Source organism: Lissotriton vulgaris, chromosome 5 (assembly GCF_964263255.1).
Source record: "Lissotriton vulgaris chromosome 5, aLisVul1.2, whole genome shotgun sequence".
Lineage (NCBI taxonomy): Eukaryota > Metazoa > Chordata > Amphibia > Caudata > Salamandridae > Lissotriton > Lissotriton vulgaris.
The window spans coordinates 165,369,215-165,385,376 of NC_141693.1; the positions used below are offsets into that span (position 1 = coordinate 165,369,215).

The following is a 16,162-nucleotide window of genomic DNA, read 5'->3' on the forward strand; positions in this document are numbered from 1 at the left end:
GGAGGACTCTGACTCTAGCTGGCACCCAGAACTAGAATGGGTCATTCTAGGGCCGATGGTGCTGGGCTCCTTATGCCTTCTGAGCAACAGTTGGGGGAATGGACATGCTGGGTGGCCCTGGAGGGCTTTTCTTGGACTTCTGTGGATTGACCCTTGACTCCGCTGACATATTGGAGCCCTGCATGAAGCCAGGAGCCTGTGGAATATGAGCAGTGTGACTGGGAGTGTGTTCTGCTTGTTGGCTGTGGAGGGGGTGTGAAAAACACACCCCAAACAGGAAAGAACTTCAGGAGCCAACAAAGAGGACGGGTCTGGCCAGGGCACAGAAAAACTCAATCTCTCCAACAAAAAATAACCTTTAGTAGGGCGGAGGCCTGAGGCGAATGTTTCGGTGGCTATTGTTTGCCACCTGAAGCAAAAGTACAGAAAATGAAAACAACTTATAAGGCCTTATCTTCTGGGGTGACCTGACAAAATGTGCACTTAGCATAAGGCAGCACTTTCAAAATCATCTCTGAGAAGGGCCAAACCCCACAGGGCCGGAACAAACCTGGATGGTCCCTAAGGATCCATCGCCCTGGACCAAAGACTGAGGAAATTGAACAATGCTGCACTACCCTAACACACTGGTTGCCCTCCCCTGCTCGCCATGGCTGTTTCTGGGGGGTTGTGGGTAGGAGGCACCCAGCCATCAGGCGCAGGAAGTACAGGGAGAACGGTGGGGTGGTGGGAGTCGACAGACAACAGGATTGGAAAAATAAATAAATAAATGAAACCACTTACCCGGCACTTGTCGCGAGTGCAAGGTAAGTAGTTTTATTTATTAATTATTTATTTTATTTCCCCTATATCGTCGTCTGTCGACTCCCTCCCCCATCCCGCCCCTGCCCCACCACTTTTACCTGTACCGGCTGTGCCTGCCAGCCATCAATACCCAGCCACAGTAGTGTGGGCTGAGAAGAACCAAACCTGCTTCCACAGTAGCCCCTGAAGCTGTGACTCTATGGCTCATAATAGTTTAACACATAGTTTGTGTTGGGGGGAGGGGGGGCACAGGGACTTCAGCAGCCCCACTGAAATGTTTGTGCTAAAGTGGCCTCAAATTTCTCAGGGAATTAATTCCCTGGCCCCAGAAGAGTTTTCATGTTTCTAAGTACTCATACAGCCTGTACATTTGTAAATGGGGGTATGAAGTTTGGGGACCCCATATGACAAAAAACCTTTTTCATCCATTACATTATTTTCAGTATGCTTTATTGAGAATGGCAATGCAATGGTATGTCTTTTAATCAAGGTCATGAAAAGGTTTTATCAGCAAACAATTAGTAAACAGTCAATCATTACAGGTTTTAATGATGGTTATTAAAATAATTTGAACTTTCTTTATTGACAGCCCTAATGTTAACAGTGAGTCATGACAAGCCTTAGTAAATTTCGTTATGGATTGTACCATTCCTTAATGATTTCAATGGCGTTGAAATGGTTTAGTATGGCATATAATTACTTTTATCACTGTTGTGACACCCTGACAAAGACAATACTCCAGCCTTTTTGGTAATGACATCACCCTGTATATTGTAGTAAAGGTAGGCGCATTGTGGCTATAGGGTTCAGGGACCACTAGGGATGTAATAAGTTATGAGCGTGTCACTAGAGGTATTTCCATCTACCTGAATGTACATATTTGTAAATTAATATGTAGTACGAGAGGTGTGCGTGTAGTAAAGTACTTTTACTTTTTATAAGAAAAAGCACTGACTGGATAATGAGTTACTGAATGTTGTTGTCACATACCAGCAAACTGGAGGTACTAGCCACACCACCTCCCCTGAAAAGGCCTTGGACTATTCTGCTTCTCTACCCTGAGAGAGTCAAGTAGCACAATGGGGCACTTGGTACACAGTAAAGTGATAGTTGTGCTCTTAGTACTTGTTAAAGACCCACAACCTCTACAACTAATAACACAATATCTTAAATATATTGCCAGCAGAGCTTGGATTAACTTAGAGACCATGTGGGCTATTGTGGTAAAGCAAGTCAAGAAAAGGGCCCACTTGACAGGCCTTGCAGTCCTTTTCTGCTGTGAAGTTGGATGTTTGTATGTCACCTTAGAACATTGATATTAAACAGTTTTACCATACATCGTATGCCTTTTAATACATTTGTAAAACACAAGGGCTGTTCAGAGGAAGACTGTGTAATCAGATGTTTTTTTTCTGTAATTGCCAGCATGGTGCACCTAGTTGAAGACACATTACAACATAAAGCTTGTTCACAAATATTGCCGTCTTGCAGTCCTCACATGCAGAGAGAGTAAAGGAGATCAGGAGATAGGAAAAGTTCACAAAACAAAGATTTAACAACTACCCCCTACTATGGCACAGATCTTTTTCTCATAGTAATGTGTTCAAAATAATTTTACAATATGTTTGCCAAAAATACTCCTGTGTTGCTCTTTTATTAACCCTGTCTCCTTTTCTCTCTTGCCCGCAGGGTGGCCTGATCGCTCTCCTTCTTCTACTGCTGATCTTCACAGTGGCTCTCTTTGCCCAGCGACGCTGGCATCGGCGGCGACGGATCCCACAGAAGAGTGCCAGTACGGAGGCCACCCATGAGATCCACTACATTCCCTCTATCTTGCTGGGCACGCAGGCCCGTGAAAGCTACCGCAACTCTAGGTTGCAGGGGCGAGACTCCGTGATCGGCATGCCCATTCGTGAGACTCCCATCTTGGATGACTATGACTACGAGGAGGAAGAACCTCACTGCCTCAAACCAGGGTGCCGCGAGGAGGAGTTTGGAAGCCAAGTCACACGCACATTGGAAAGCCTCGGCAGGGCGGAGGAGGAAAAGCGTGAGTTGGAGAAGCGAGGTAAGAAGTATTGTCTTATTGAAGATCCCAGTGCTGCCTAAAAGGGATTCATTTTACCTCCTATAGAACCATGATCATCACAAGGCACTTGATGCCTCTGTTTTTCTAAAGATTATCTTCATATACATCATATATACAGTTTGTACTTTTTGTGTGATATGCCTTACAAAAAGTAATTTCTGTCTTCATATATATCGAGAACCAAATTCACCACCAAAGTTTTTTTAGACCTAATTGTTACTTCTGTGCATTAAAAACAAACAAATTGAAATTGTAAATTTCACATCCAGATTCATGGAATCAGGAATTTTGGAATTTTATGATTTATAGTATACTTATCATGCTGGAAAACCCACCAGTTCTGCAGATTTTTACATCATCATGAATTGCAGTTTAAAGAGGGAAATCAGGGTATTTTGACAGGGTAGCCGTGCTAAACGCAGTAAACGCCTCATAAAGTCGAATTTCATTCCTGGAAATGCATGCATGCAAATCCACCCGAGTGAAAGGAAGAATTTGTCGTTTCGAGCTGGTAGAGAGAAGAGAACATCCCCATGTTTCAGGTAGATGTAATGGAAGGGGTTTCTCCGCAGTGGCAATATTCTTTCTCCCTCTGGAGATAAAAGTTTAATGTGCACATTCACTTTTCCTTCTCGTTGGCTCATAATAGTTTAACACATAGTGAAAATTCCTATAAGTAAAATATGCAAATGTAGAGCACTCCCATAAAACCTTGGCACTCATAGAGTGTCTGGAGGACACCGAGGCATCTTTGGGAATCCCATTAATTGAAAATCGAAGTTAGAAGAAAACCTGCAGGAGCAGGCTTTATGAATTTTCCAATAGTAACTTTGTGAACTAGGGGCCTCATTTATGAAAAGTGACGCATCGCTGTGTGAAAACAGTGATGCGTCACTTTTCACTGCGCACTCCTTGCGACATTCCTGATGCGTCATATTTAATGTATGACGCATCATGTCGCAAGGAGTTACAGATACGTCAGTATTTCTGATGTATCTGTAAGCGCAAAAGTGAGGCATTGCTGGAGTGTGTCACAAAAGTGACGCAACTCCAGCAATGCGTCCTTTCTCATGGGGCAAGCCCCATGTGAAAGGGCCTGCGTCAGTCTTACGCCTGCTGTGAGGCAGGCGCAAGATTTGACGCAACAGCGTCCTAAAAGTGACGCAGTGAAATCTCATAGATTTCACTGCGTCACTATTACGAGGCTTTTTGCGGGGGAACGCCCCCTCTGCATATATTATACCTGACGCAGGTATAATGTGGCGCAGGGGTTTAAAAAGTGACGCATCTACCTAGATGCGTCACTTTTTAAATATGTCGCAACAAGGCGCATTTTTTACACCGCTGGTGCATCACAAAAAGTGACGCACCGGCGGCGCAAAACTGACGCAAGGCCTTCATAAATAAGGCCCTATGTCCTTAATGTCTTAAGTGGCCCTGATCTCAACTGTGTGCCCAGCTATTCTTCCAATAGCCTGTGATTCATCAACAAGTTTGTAATCCCTCTATTAATCTAATCACATCTAAACCCTAGATTCCCCTTTCTGAACCAGCCTCGAAGCTGTCCAGTTCTTCATGTTTACCCTGAAAATCTTTTCTCACATGTTTTCATCATTATAGCACTGGCTGGGTCTTCGAAGTTAGGTACCAAAGGAAGACCAAATTGTGTGGCAAGGTTCCCCACATTTTACAGCAAAACAGAGTCGAGTTTGGCAGCAAACAAAACAAATTATTAAACTAAATGCTCAGTATGCAGAACACTCTGTGGCATAACTGTTCAGAGAATATGTTATATTAGTGCAAGGTGATAGAAAAGCAATCCCAACAACATGCTAATTGCATAGGTGTTTAAAGGAAAAATCTAAATTGAAGAATTGCTCATTAAAGTGTTATTTACCAAATGTTGACTAATTTGCCTTGAGGGAAGTACATCAAAGCCATTTAACCAACGCTTTTCTTTCTACCTCCCTAAGTAAAATAGTTTATCTAGAACATAGACATTGCTGTACCCAATCAAAACCAAGCCTACGTACACACATTTACGGTAATCAAACATGCTTTTATTTTTTACTTCATTTCTAAATTATGTTTTAAAGGTTATCTTTAGTTTTGGATTTGCACGGCGTTCACACTAAGTTACATATTTTTCATTTATGTATCTCTATGCAGCATTTTTTCTATGCAGCATTTTTTATATTCAATACATCAAAAATGAAAAAATCAGAATGAGTGTAATTTCATATATCTCTGAATGTCTTCTTGAAACAACTGATGTTTTAAGAACCGTTGCCTTGCTGAAACTATGAATTTGCAGGAGTAGTGAAAGAATTCTTGCTTTCCACCATGTTTGATTTTTGTTTAAATATGTAAAATTTTCCGTTTTTACTAAGCCAAAAGCCCTACTCCCAGTTCATCAATTGGGATTGTTAAAACCTTCTAGGCAAAAGATTAACCTCCTTAATTTCTGACAACAGCAACGAACAAGTGAAGATATAGCAGATACACTTTGTACAGTATTCGTGCCCCATTACAGCCTTAGTGTGCCACTTTCAGTTGTTTTGGCCTATTTGAGCAGGAAACTCATTTTCCTTGAAGTCTACTAATTGTGTAGGGGATGATGCAATAACAAAGTGCTGCCAATATTTAATTTCCAATATAACACTGCATATGTGGACCTGCATAATTCCTTTTGTCCCTAAAAGTGCAAATAGTTTTCCCTCTGCTTCTACCATATTTCCATCCAACATCGCAAGAATTCTAGAGTGTGCTTTGTTAATACCTTCCCAACGTGGGGGCATATTACCAAGCAATAGCGATAATTATCGCTATTGCTTGGTTAGAGACAAAATTTACCGCTGAGCTGCGGCGATTTTTACCGCAAATAAACCTTGGTATTACCAAGGTTTATCGCAAATGCGATAAAAATCGCCGCAATGCATGAATATCGCTGAAAAGTCAGCGATATTCATGCATTACCGAGCTAATGCTCTTAGCCATGTTATCCACCTCCCATTGGATAACATGGCTAAGAACTGCTCAGGGCAGGTGTTAGCTTTTGGAGATCTTCGCGCTTAGCGCGAACATCTCCAAAAGTTGGCAATAGGAGATAGCGATGTTAGCCACTGTTTTCAGTCGCTAACATCTTGGCACGCCCACTTTGCATGTCATTAGTGATAAATATCACTAACATGTAAAGTGGGGCCCAAGATGGTCGCTATCTCCTACTAGCTGTCGCTAACTGGTGTTAGCGACAGCTAGGTAATAGGGAGATAATTGTATCTCCGCTTTCTTGGCTTTTAAAGCCAAAAAAGCGGAGATAAACCCCCTTGATAATATGCCCCTTTGTTTGCTATTCTTTGTGTATCTTTCCTGCTACACTAACTACCAACCACTCAACAAATTTGTTATAAATGTTTACTTATTCTCAGCATAATACATATTCCCTCATGACGTAGACCCCCGTCCTTTACAACCCTTTCTCGCTTCACTCTTTCCCATCCTCTTTCCTACTGCTTCGCAGATTTCACCTGGCTGGCCCTATGCATTCCCCTTGTTGACTTCATTCAACTGTCTTCTCCTCTTGCGTCCATTCCATAGTGTGTATTTTCCTGCTGTTTCCATTCCATAGTGGGTTTCATTTATCTTAACCTCATGCGCGCTAGTGGAATTCCGCTCTCATGCTGTGATTTTGTAAATCGCATGTTACGTGACGAGCTGGGCTCGTCATCAGCGTGCGAGGAGGCTACGCCATGACGACCCCCAGCTCGTCATCAGCGTGGAAGGGGTTAAAACTCTATTCATGTACCACTTCCCATTATTACACAGAACGCTCTTGAAGGTACCAAGCATATTATCTTGTGTTGACTTTTCCACAATATAGTTTTTGATATGTTCTTTTTGGTTGCTTTTAACCAGTCTTCCACCGATATGTCTAGATGTATACTACTCACCCACTGTACCTGTCACAATTGTACCACTTTGGTCCTTAGAGGTGTGCCTTGTGTATATACCTTTACTGTTTTCTTTATTTTCCAAAAATGTAATAAAATATTTTGAACAAAAAAAAGTCCATCCATGCTTTGCTCAATCTGTTTTTCACTCTTCTCATATGTTTCCTGATTTGAACTATTTTACTCCTTCCCAACTTAGTTTTTCATTTCTTCCATCCGTCTGTGCCTCCTTTAATTTCAGGTAAGAGCGGTGGGGCGGGGAAAGGGGTAGGGCAGAGGATGGGGGTGGTGAAGTTGACAGACGATGACGAAGTAAAATAACATTAAAAAAAAGAAAACCACTTACCTTGGCGATGCACGGAGCACAAGGTAAGTGGTTTTCTTTTTTAAAATCTTATTTTAACTCGGTGTCTGTTGACTCCCCCACTGCTCTTACCTTTATGGGTCGCTCCTGTCCAATTTCAAAACTGGCATCTTCTGGCTCCTACACTCTGGTATGCTCATCTCCTCAACATTCTTCCTCTACCCTTAAACTTAAAAAAATAAAAATAGTTTTTTTTTTTCTTCTCTATCTTAAATGACACTGCTCTTGGTTCATCCATTAGGGCTACCTCATTGCACAATGCCATAGGATATTGTGTTTCCAATCCTATGTTTTCATTTGGCAAACTAATATGGGAATTGCAGTTTTTCGTTACTTCCATTGAACCAATTGGACTAAAATATTTGATAATTTGTAGCATAAAAGTTCTGAAATGGAAAACGGGAATGCAAGCAACATAGAGCTTTGTGGCAATTCTGTCATCTGGTCACCTTGTCCTATACCAGTCCGTAATTCTGCATAAATTGTGTTTTCGAACTTACCATTAGCTTCTTTTTATTTTTCGTATAATGTGTGGATGCTGCCTTACAGGTTCTTAAGAACATTCTGGCCTCTGTAAGAATGTAAAAAAGCCATATTCACACAATCAGTGCTGAAAAACGGGCCTAGTTTCCTGAAGCACCCCATATTTCATGTGTGTACCACTAAAAGTCACAAAATGGCCTTGAACGTGCAGGTTGTTGATGTGAGGTCCATTAGACCTTGATTCTTTCAAATGAGGTTGAGCTACGCACGGTGGACCATCGAGCACTAATGCCATGAACTGCCCTCTGGTCACTGTAAAAGTTCTGTAGCAATCCTTTGAGGGTAGTTGTGGCCAATAATGGAATGCGAGTTCACCTTAGACCAAGGAAGGCTTTGATAGGAGTAGTTTTCATAATCCAACCCTTTCTCATGCACTTCATGTGCTTCAGTTGCCATCTTGTATTTATAAAAATGAGGAATAGTGTGACCCCTAGAGCATCAAAGTGATATAGCATCCTAATGGCAGCTTGGCATGTATACCTGTCTCGCCATGGCTGCAAAAAGCTGGGTCTGGCTGAGGTGTGGGACTCAAGCAAGAGTGTGAGACTATATGACTCCACAGAGAGAGAGAGAGAGAGAGAGAAAGAGAGAGAGAGAGAGAGAGAGAGATAGAGAGAGAGGGAGAGAGAGAAGGCATGGGCAGGGCCGTACTGGCTGTAGGGGGCACCGGGCAATCCCCCGGTGCGCCGCACGGGTGGGGGACCGGTTTTGGGCCCCTGGGGCCGTTTTTGTTACAGGGCCGTTTTTGGCTGCAAAATCGGCCCTGTAACAAAATTGGCCGAAAACCGGCCCCAGCCAAAGAGCTCGGCGCATCTACAACCCTCCTCCCCCCCCCCTCCCCCCACCCCCAGGGGAAGGGAGGAGGGGTCCGGTCGAGTACTTTGCCAGGGCCGGTTTTTGTTCCCAGCCCTGGGCATGGGTGTATCTGTGCAAAGACGTGTGTTTGCATCCGTCAATAATAATAATAATAATAATCCTGTATTTGTAAAGCGCACAGCTACCCGTAGTAGGTTTCCTGGCACTGGGGGCCGTCGGGAAGATTAAGCAAGCTATTGCCCAGAGTCACATGGTGCTGGGCTGACCCCTGCCGCCGGGGATCGAACTATGATCCCCAGCGTCCGGCGTCAGTCGCCTTGGCCACTGCGCCACACCTCTTCCACAAGCCTACTGCTTCTGGTGTTCTAATGCATAGTGTGAGAATGCTATTTTTTTTATTAACCACATTCTGCATTGAGATATTCTTTACATAAAATCCTAGCACCGTCTCAAGTGCACTCCTCGGCTTATTTAAAATGAGGCCGCACAGCTCTCCCAGAGTAACAATAGAAGAAAAAAAGCCGGCGACAGTCCTGCCTGGAGGTTGCAAATTACTGGATTAATGAGACACAAAGCAAAACGAAAACAATTTTGTGCATTATAAAAATATGGTACTCCAGCTTTGCCAAGGCGTCGCGTTTAGCATCTTATCCGTGCAGCATCTTCCACATTAATTTTTATTGTGATTTAGTCACCAATGTATTTTTGTTCCACTTCTCCGGGCAGGCGGCTGTGTGTTCTGTCAGGCACGCCGGATGCTCTTTTTCATGTTGCATTCTGGCTCCGTTTAAGATGTGTAGGCTGTTTGTTGACATTTGCGTGCCTTTATGATGTGTGTGAGTGGATGGAATAGTGTGTGTTCCAACCAAGTGCCTGATGTAGACAGAGTACCCATCATAAACGCAATGGAGTGCCCTGCTCGCCTAACTGTTCATCCACCCTCAGTGACATTTTAAGACTTTGTGGGGCCCCAGCCAGCAAAATATATTTCGGGGCCCCCTGTTTGGACAACTTTGAATGTATCACCTCTTTGCACCTCACTGAAGTCCTTGTGATCGCAGACAATATTTAATTAGATGTTAAACCATTAGAAAAGTGAGTGCGAAAATCAGCTGAAAGCTCAAGCGGCCTGTTGTCCACCAGCCAAATATTACCAAGAGAAAGCCTGAACAAGCATTGGCAAAGATATATCTATTTGAGCCTGGATCTTATGTTTTTTACTTGCAACAACAACAGTTCACGTGGAATTCAGTGCCTAACGAGCGTGTTGCTCTAACTGCAGGAAACCCATGCAGACCATCGGCTAGCCAAACTCTCGATTAGAGGCACAGCTAAACCCTCTAAGTCTGTGTCCCAGCAGCAGGGACGAGTTCCCAGGGCATACCATCGAGTGACCCCTGCTATGCTAGCCCAGGCCGCCCTGGATCACCCTTGCCCCCTTTCAGGCGACCTGGAGAATGACCTGGAGTCTTTGCAAGCATGGCTTTTAGAGAGGCTGGACGATCTCGCCCCGGTGTTGGCCCCCCGCCTAACATCGAAACGGGTTTCGGCCCCCTGGTTTCACTGCGGCACTGTCAGCTGTTCGGCAGCAGTGTAAGGCAGCCGAAAGAGCCTGGCGTTCACAATACGACCCTGTGGCTAGGCTGTCCTATAAGATGGCGGTTAAGGCCTATCACCGGGACATTCGCCTTGGGAAAAAAGCCTACCTTGCAGAGAGGATAGAAGCCGCCTCCAACTCCTGTAAGGAGATTTTCACCATAGTGAGGGAATTTATGGCTCCGCGGTCCAATACATCTCAAGATATGCCCTCGAAATCCTGGGCTGCAGATCTTGCTAACTTTTTCACCAGCAAGATTAAACGTATCCAGGATTCCTTTCCACCGGTGGCGCCCGCGGGGCTGACCATTCCCGAGGATGACCTGCACCTTCCGGCCCGCTAGGTCCGATGTTGGCCGTTTTTCCACCTATCTCAGCCCCTGCTTCCTTAGCGCTTATGGGCAATCTCAAATCTGGGTCGCCTTTGGACCCTTGCCCGGCCAAATTCTTGGCAAAAATGGCGGAAGTGATAAATCCGCTGGCGAATCCACTCCTGAATCTCTCGCTGAGCCAGGGAGTGGTTCCGCAGGCCTGGAAGCAGACAATGGTCATTCCTTTGCTGAAGAAACCTGGCCTCGACCCTAAGGCTCCGGTCAATTACAGGCCTATTTCTCTGCTGCCTGCTCTGACGAAAATTTTGGAGAAGCATGTACATACGGTGCTCTCCAATTTTTGGGAAACACACGTGATTCTGCATGCCACACAATCTGGCTTCCGTCCAAACCTCAGTACAGAGACCGCGCTCCTAGAGGTCTCAGAAACCATCAAAGGGGTTCTGGACACTGGGGGCAAAGCCATGCTGGTGATGTTGGATTTGTCGGCGGCTTTCGACACCGTCCCCCATGATGACCTTCTCGCAAGACTCTATGAGATTGGCCTACGGGGGACGGTGTTCAGCTGGTTTTCATCTTTCCTAGCTGGCCGCCGGCAAACGGTCTGGGCCTCCCCAGATTCCACCGTGATGCCGCCTTTGGGTGTCGGGGTTCCACAGGGCTCTATACTGAGCCCAACCCTTTTTAACATCTTCATGACCCCTTTGGCGGCACTGGCGGAGTCCTTCGGGGCCCAGATCGTATCCTACGCCGACGACACCCAGCTCCTCTTCTCTTGCAAGAGGGGAGGAGACTTTGATGGAGAGAGTATCCGGGATTGCCTTGGGGCTGTTTTTAAATGGTTCCAGCTGAACAGCCTCAAGTGCAATTCCGATAAGTCAGAGGTACTCTTCTTCGGGTGTGCCACGGAGCCAGACTGGCAAGCTTGGTGGCCCAGTCACATGTTCCCTCCGTCTTGCTCATCCCAAATTGCTAAGAATTTTGGGGTCAAGATGGACAATGGTCTGACGTTAAGATCCCAGATCCTTGGTGTGACGGGCACTTGCTTAGGCCTCCTAAAGATGCTACGGAGGTTTCTACCTCTTCTGTCTGAGGAACATAGGAAGCTGACTGTGCAGGCTCTGATCGGCTCTAGGTTAGATTATTCCAATGCTCTCTACCTGGGCCTGCCAGAGTACCTGCTGCAGCGGCTCCAAGTTGTGCAGAACGCGGCCGCGAGGGCCATTTTTGGCCTTAACAGGCGAGCCAGTGCTGCTGGCTTGCTGCAGACTTTACATTGGCTGCCCATCCGTAAACGGATTGTTTTTAAGACATTAACTCTGGCCTACAAAGCTCTTCATGCGGTGGGAGCGAAGTACCTCCAAAGGAGACTTGCCTTTTACCATCCGGCTCGCTCTCTCAGGTCAGAATCTCTGTTCCTGGCGGCTGTGCCACGAGTGAAGAGAGCCCGCATTGGAGGCCGCTCCTTCGGACTGCTGGCGCCACAGTTGTGGAACACCTTGCCACTAGCACTCCGGGGAGCCACCAGCCTACTTGCATTTAGGAAAGGCCTTAAAACCTGGCTGTTTACCCTTTAGGCTGTTCTGCTGTCCTCTTTATTTTTTCTGCATTTTACCTTGCTTTTATTACTGTTGTTGTGTTATTTTGCTGTAGGTCTCCTTGTTTAAAGCGCCGGGACACTCTTTTTGAGTAGCCGTGCGCTATATAAAGACAACTATAACATAACATAACATAACATAACTATCCGCGACTTGGCAGATGTTTAGTGGTCTGGTGCATAATATTAAAATAAGACATACACATATAGCATTTGACATGGTAGCCCTAGTTTCCATATTTTTTTTATTCACAAATAGATTGCCATTCAGTGCTAGGGTTCTTGCTGCAACAGTGAAAATCATAGTGCTGCTCTGAAGAATCTCATCATTTTTTGGTTAATATGTGATTGGTTTCTCCTAGTTCCCTCCTCTGCCTGTCTCCTGTCCTGGTCTGGTGTACTCTGCTGAGTAAGAGACACGACACAGCGAAGGATACAGGAGATGACAATGGCATAAAGAGAACAGAATAGTGAGAGAAAAGGGTAAGGGCAGTAGAGATAGAGACGACATAGACAGATATGTAAGTCGGGAGAAATGTAATGTGAATAGAGAAATGTGAGGTAGACAGAAGAAACCCTAAAGACAGGAAGGTACAGGTACAGAAATAGATAACGTTTTATAGGGAGGTGGAGAGAGACGGAAATAAAGAGGGGAGAATAAAGAGAGGCAGAGTACTACAGTACAAAAAAGAGTGAGTTAAAACTGAGGTAAAGTATAAAACTTAGTGAATAAGATGGAGGAAAAGGAAGTGAGAGATGGAGGTTGAAAGTTTGGGAGACTTGAGGAAAAACAAAGATATGCAAATCAGAGAAGAGCAAACTGAGAAAAGGTGTAGAAAATGGGTCAGATAAATAGAGTGGTGGGGGAGAGACAAAGGTAGAGGGTTTGAAGGGGAGAAAGAGAAATGTGGTGTAGAGCGAAAATAGGAAGTAACGTTATATACTTAAATAGAGAAAGGTGTGTGGGTGATACAGAGGTAGAGAGAGTTATTGAATAGACAGCATAAAACAGAGTTAGGTAGTGACATCTACGAAGAAAGAGGTAGGGAGAGAGAGTTTTGTTGGAGAGATGATTTGAAATAGAGGAGGAGGTCCAGAGAGAGAAAGAAAGAGAGAGAGAGAGAGAGAGAGAGAAAGAGAGAGAGAGAGAGAGAGAGAGAGAGAGAGAGAGAGAAGCTGATGATAGAGAAAATAGTAGAGCTAGAAACATAAAAATAGCCAGAAAAGAGAAAGCTATTTAAAGAGGTGAGGGAAAGGGAACAGAGGCAGAGAAAGAGGAGGTGGAGGTGGAGAGGTGAAGTAGTGAAATAATGATGAGGAAAATTGAGAGATTGAGTAGGGTCGAGGGTTGTGAGCTAGTGAGGGAGCTGTGACGTAGAAAGAGAAAAGAGATAGAGAGATAAAGGTAGGAAAAAAGGCTGAAGAAGAGGGGTAAGGAAAAAAGACAGAGAGAGAGAGAGAGAGAGAGAGAGAGAGAGAGAGAGAGAGAGAGAGAGAGAGAGAGAGAGAGAGAGAGAGAGAGAGAAAGGCAAGTAAAAGAGGTCTGGGTTTGTGGAAGAATTTAAGTAGATGGAGGAGTGGTACGGGTTGCTAGATGAAAAAAGAGCAGGGAAATACAGAAAGAGGGACGAGGTACAGAGAGGGGATATAAAGTGATGGATATAGAGGTTAGCACAAAGAGTGACAGACAGGCAAAGTCATTGGAGAAAGATGAAGTTTAGTGGTTGTGTATGGGGTATATTGTGAGCAAGGTGAGGTAGCCAAAGGTGACCTAGAGAAGGAGAAGAAAGACAGAGACAGTCTAATGAGGTGTTTGGGGTATATTGAGAGTGAGGTGAGGTAGCCACAAGGGAGGTAGAGAAGAACAAGAAAGAGAGAGAGAGTAAGTACATATAGATGCAGAGAAAGAGAGACAGGTAAAGAGAGACAGGCAAGGTAGTAGGTTTGAGATGAAGTAAGGAGGGAGCAATGATACGGAAACATTAATTGTAAGCGTACTTGTCACCAACTACACTAGAGAGTGAGGGTTTATGATGGGCAGGCCAAGTATACCCACTTAGAGGGAAATTTACTAACACTTTGCACCAGGTTTAAATCACAAAAGTGATGCAAACTGGGGCAAAGTGTTGATTTTAGGATTTACTTTACAGCTGCAAACGATTTTTACTAAAAAATAGCTTCAAAGTAGCGATTTGGACACAAAGTAATAATTAACATTGGTAACTAGGGATTTGCACCACCAATTTACACCTCCTCGAGGCAGTCGTAAAGTTAGAGAAAACCTTTCTGTTCTCAAACCATTTCTAGCTTTGCATGCGTGAAGTACTGGTACTGGCCAAATGCAAAGTTATAAAAGTGTTCAGCTGTCAAAGCATAGCATTTTCCTCCTAGTAAAAAACCTATGCTTGATAGCACACAATCACACTTGCACTATGCCGTAAGAGTTTGTGCATTGATGCAAGGCAACCTAAAGTTCACCAGCGCAGAGAGAGAAGACAACAGTGCCATATATTAACCAATATGGCACTGTTCCAATTTCTCCCTTTCACACCAGGCAGCACAACAACTTTAAGTGCTTTCTGTGTGAATTCTTTGTTAATGTTCCCCATTGTTTCTGTTAAGCATACTCAGTCAAATTAGAAAACACACTTTTTTGTATGACCACCCTTATTGTGGTAGTAATTTCAAGTGTCCCTCTCACTTTCCCAGAGAGCTCCTTGGAAGGTGGGGGACCTGGGCAGTGGCCCACTTTGCAATTGCCTTAATAAAAAGTCTCAGCTCGCCATCTCTATTCTGAATTCGGGTGGACCATAATTTTCTGACAACAGTAATTTTGCTGACTTGGCCATCAGAAACCTTACTCTGACTACCCCCAAGAGGTGGGTTGCATCAAAGTAAGCACATCCGACTTCCAAACCTATTTAGACCACAAAGTCTGGTGTCTTTTTCTTTGTATGTCCATCATTGATTATCAGTTGGCACCTCTGTGTGCAGCAAAGATTCATACACTTGCACAAGAGTGTAAGTTTACCTTTGTGAATGAGGCCCTGTGACGGTGAAACCAGGTTAGGTTCTTTCCACTGGCAGAAACATCTCAGTCACCCCACAGCTAAATGTTGGAGACGAACTACAGGCGTTGGTGGGACAGGAACCCTGCCATGATACAGAAGGGTTCCTGCTCTACCAAACCTCAAATGAGTCTCTTAGGGCCCGATGTAGGTAAACGCGATTTTCCGATTTCAAAATACCGAGGCGGGCCGAATCGGTATTGTGAAATCGGAAAACGAGATGTAGGGAAAAAAAACCGAATGAATACCGATTCGGTCGGCATCGGTAATGAGATTCGGTACGTTCCGATTCTGCTCGGTCCGAATCGGAAAGTACCGAATCGGCCAACAATGATTCGGAAATCACCGAATCGGCTACCACCGAATCGGATATTCCCGATTCGGCGAATACCGATTCGGTAAAAGCCGAATCGGTAAAATCCGATTCGGCAATCATAGATTCGTAGGCATGAAAACAGACCCATGGCGAAAAAGCCCATAGGAATGCATTGAATGAACCGATTCGGCTTTTACCGAATCGGATAATACCGAATCGGATTTTACCGATTCGGATATTACCGAATCGGTAAAAGCCGATTCGGCAATAGGCGATTCAGCCAATGAGGTGGCTCCCCCTCCCCCACCCAAACAGGGAGTGGCAACCCTGGCAGGTGCAGCTAATTAAGAAGTTTCTGGAAAGCCTGCCTGAGCCCAACACACACAGTTAGCAGCAGTGGGAGAAGGAGGTTGCCAACTGAACAGGAGAAAATGGCAGATCAGGCAGGAAGCCAGAAGTCCTCCCAGAAGAGGAAGCCCAAGTTCACCACCACCGAACTTCAGGTGCTGGTTGAGGAGGTGGTGAGGGTGCACCACCAGCTGTTTGGCAAGCTGTCCCTCAACGTGCCAGACAGCACCAAGAGGAGAATCTGGGCCGACATCGCCCAGAAGGTGAATGCTGCGGGTGTCACCCCCAGGTCCATAGAGGAACTGAAAAAAAGGTTTTACGACATCCGCAGCCTCACGA

General features: G+C 44.9%; 1 protein-coding gene across 2 annotated transcripts in view; it reads left to right on the forward strand.

Moving 5' to 3' along the window:
* ASTN2 (astrotactin 2) overlaps window positions 1-16,162 on the forward strand; it is a 2,581,355-nt gene that overhangs the window by 499,380 nt on the left and 2,065,813 nt on the right. For both annotated transcript variants that reach the window (XM_086921093.1, XM_086921094.1), the window contains exon 3: window positions 2,494-2,872. In XM_086921093.1, the coding sequence (XP_086777219.1) occupies window positions 2,494-2,872 (379 nt within the window). The remainder of the gene's footprint in view (window positions 1-2,493; window positions 2,873-16,162) is intronic.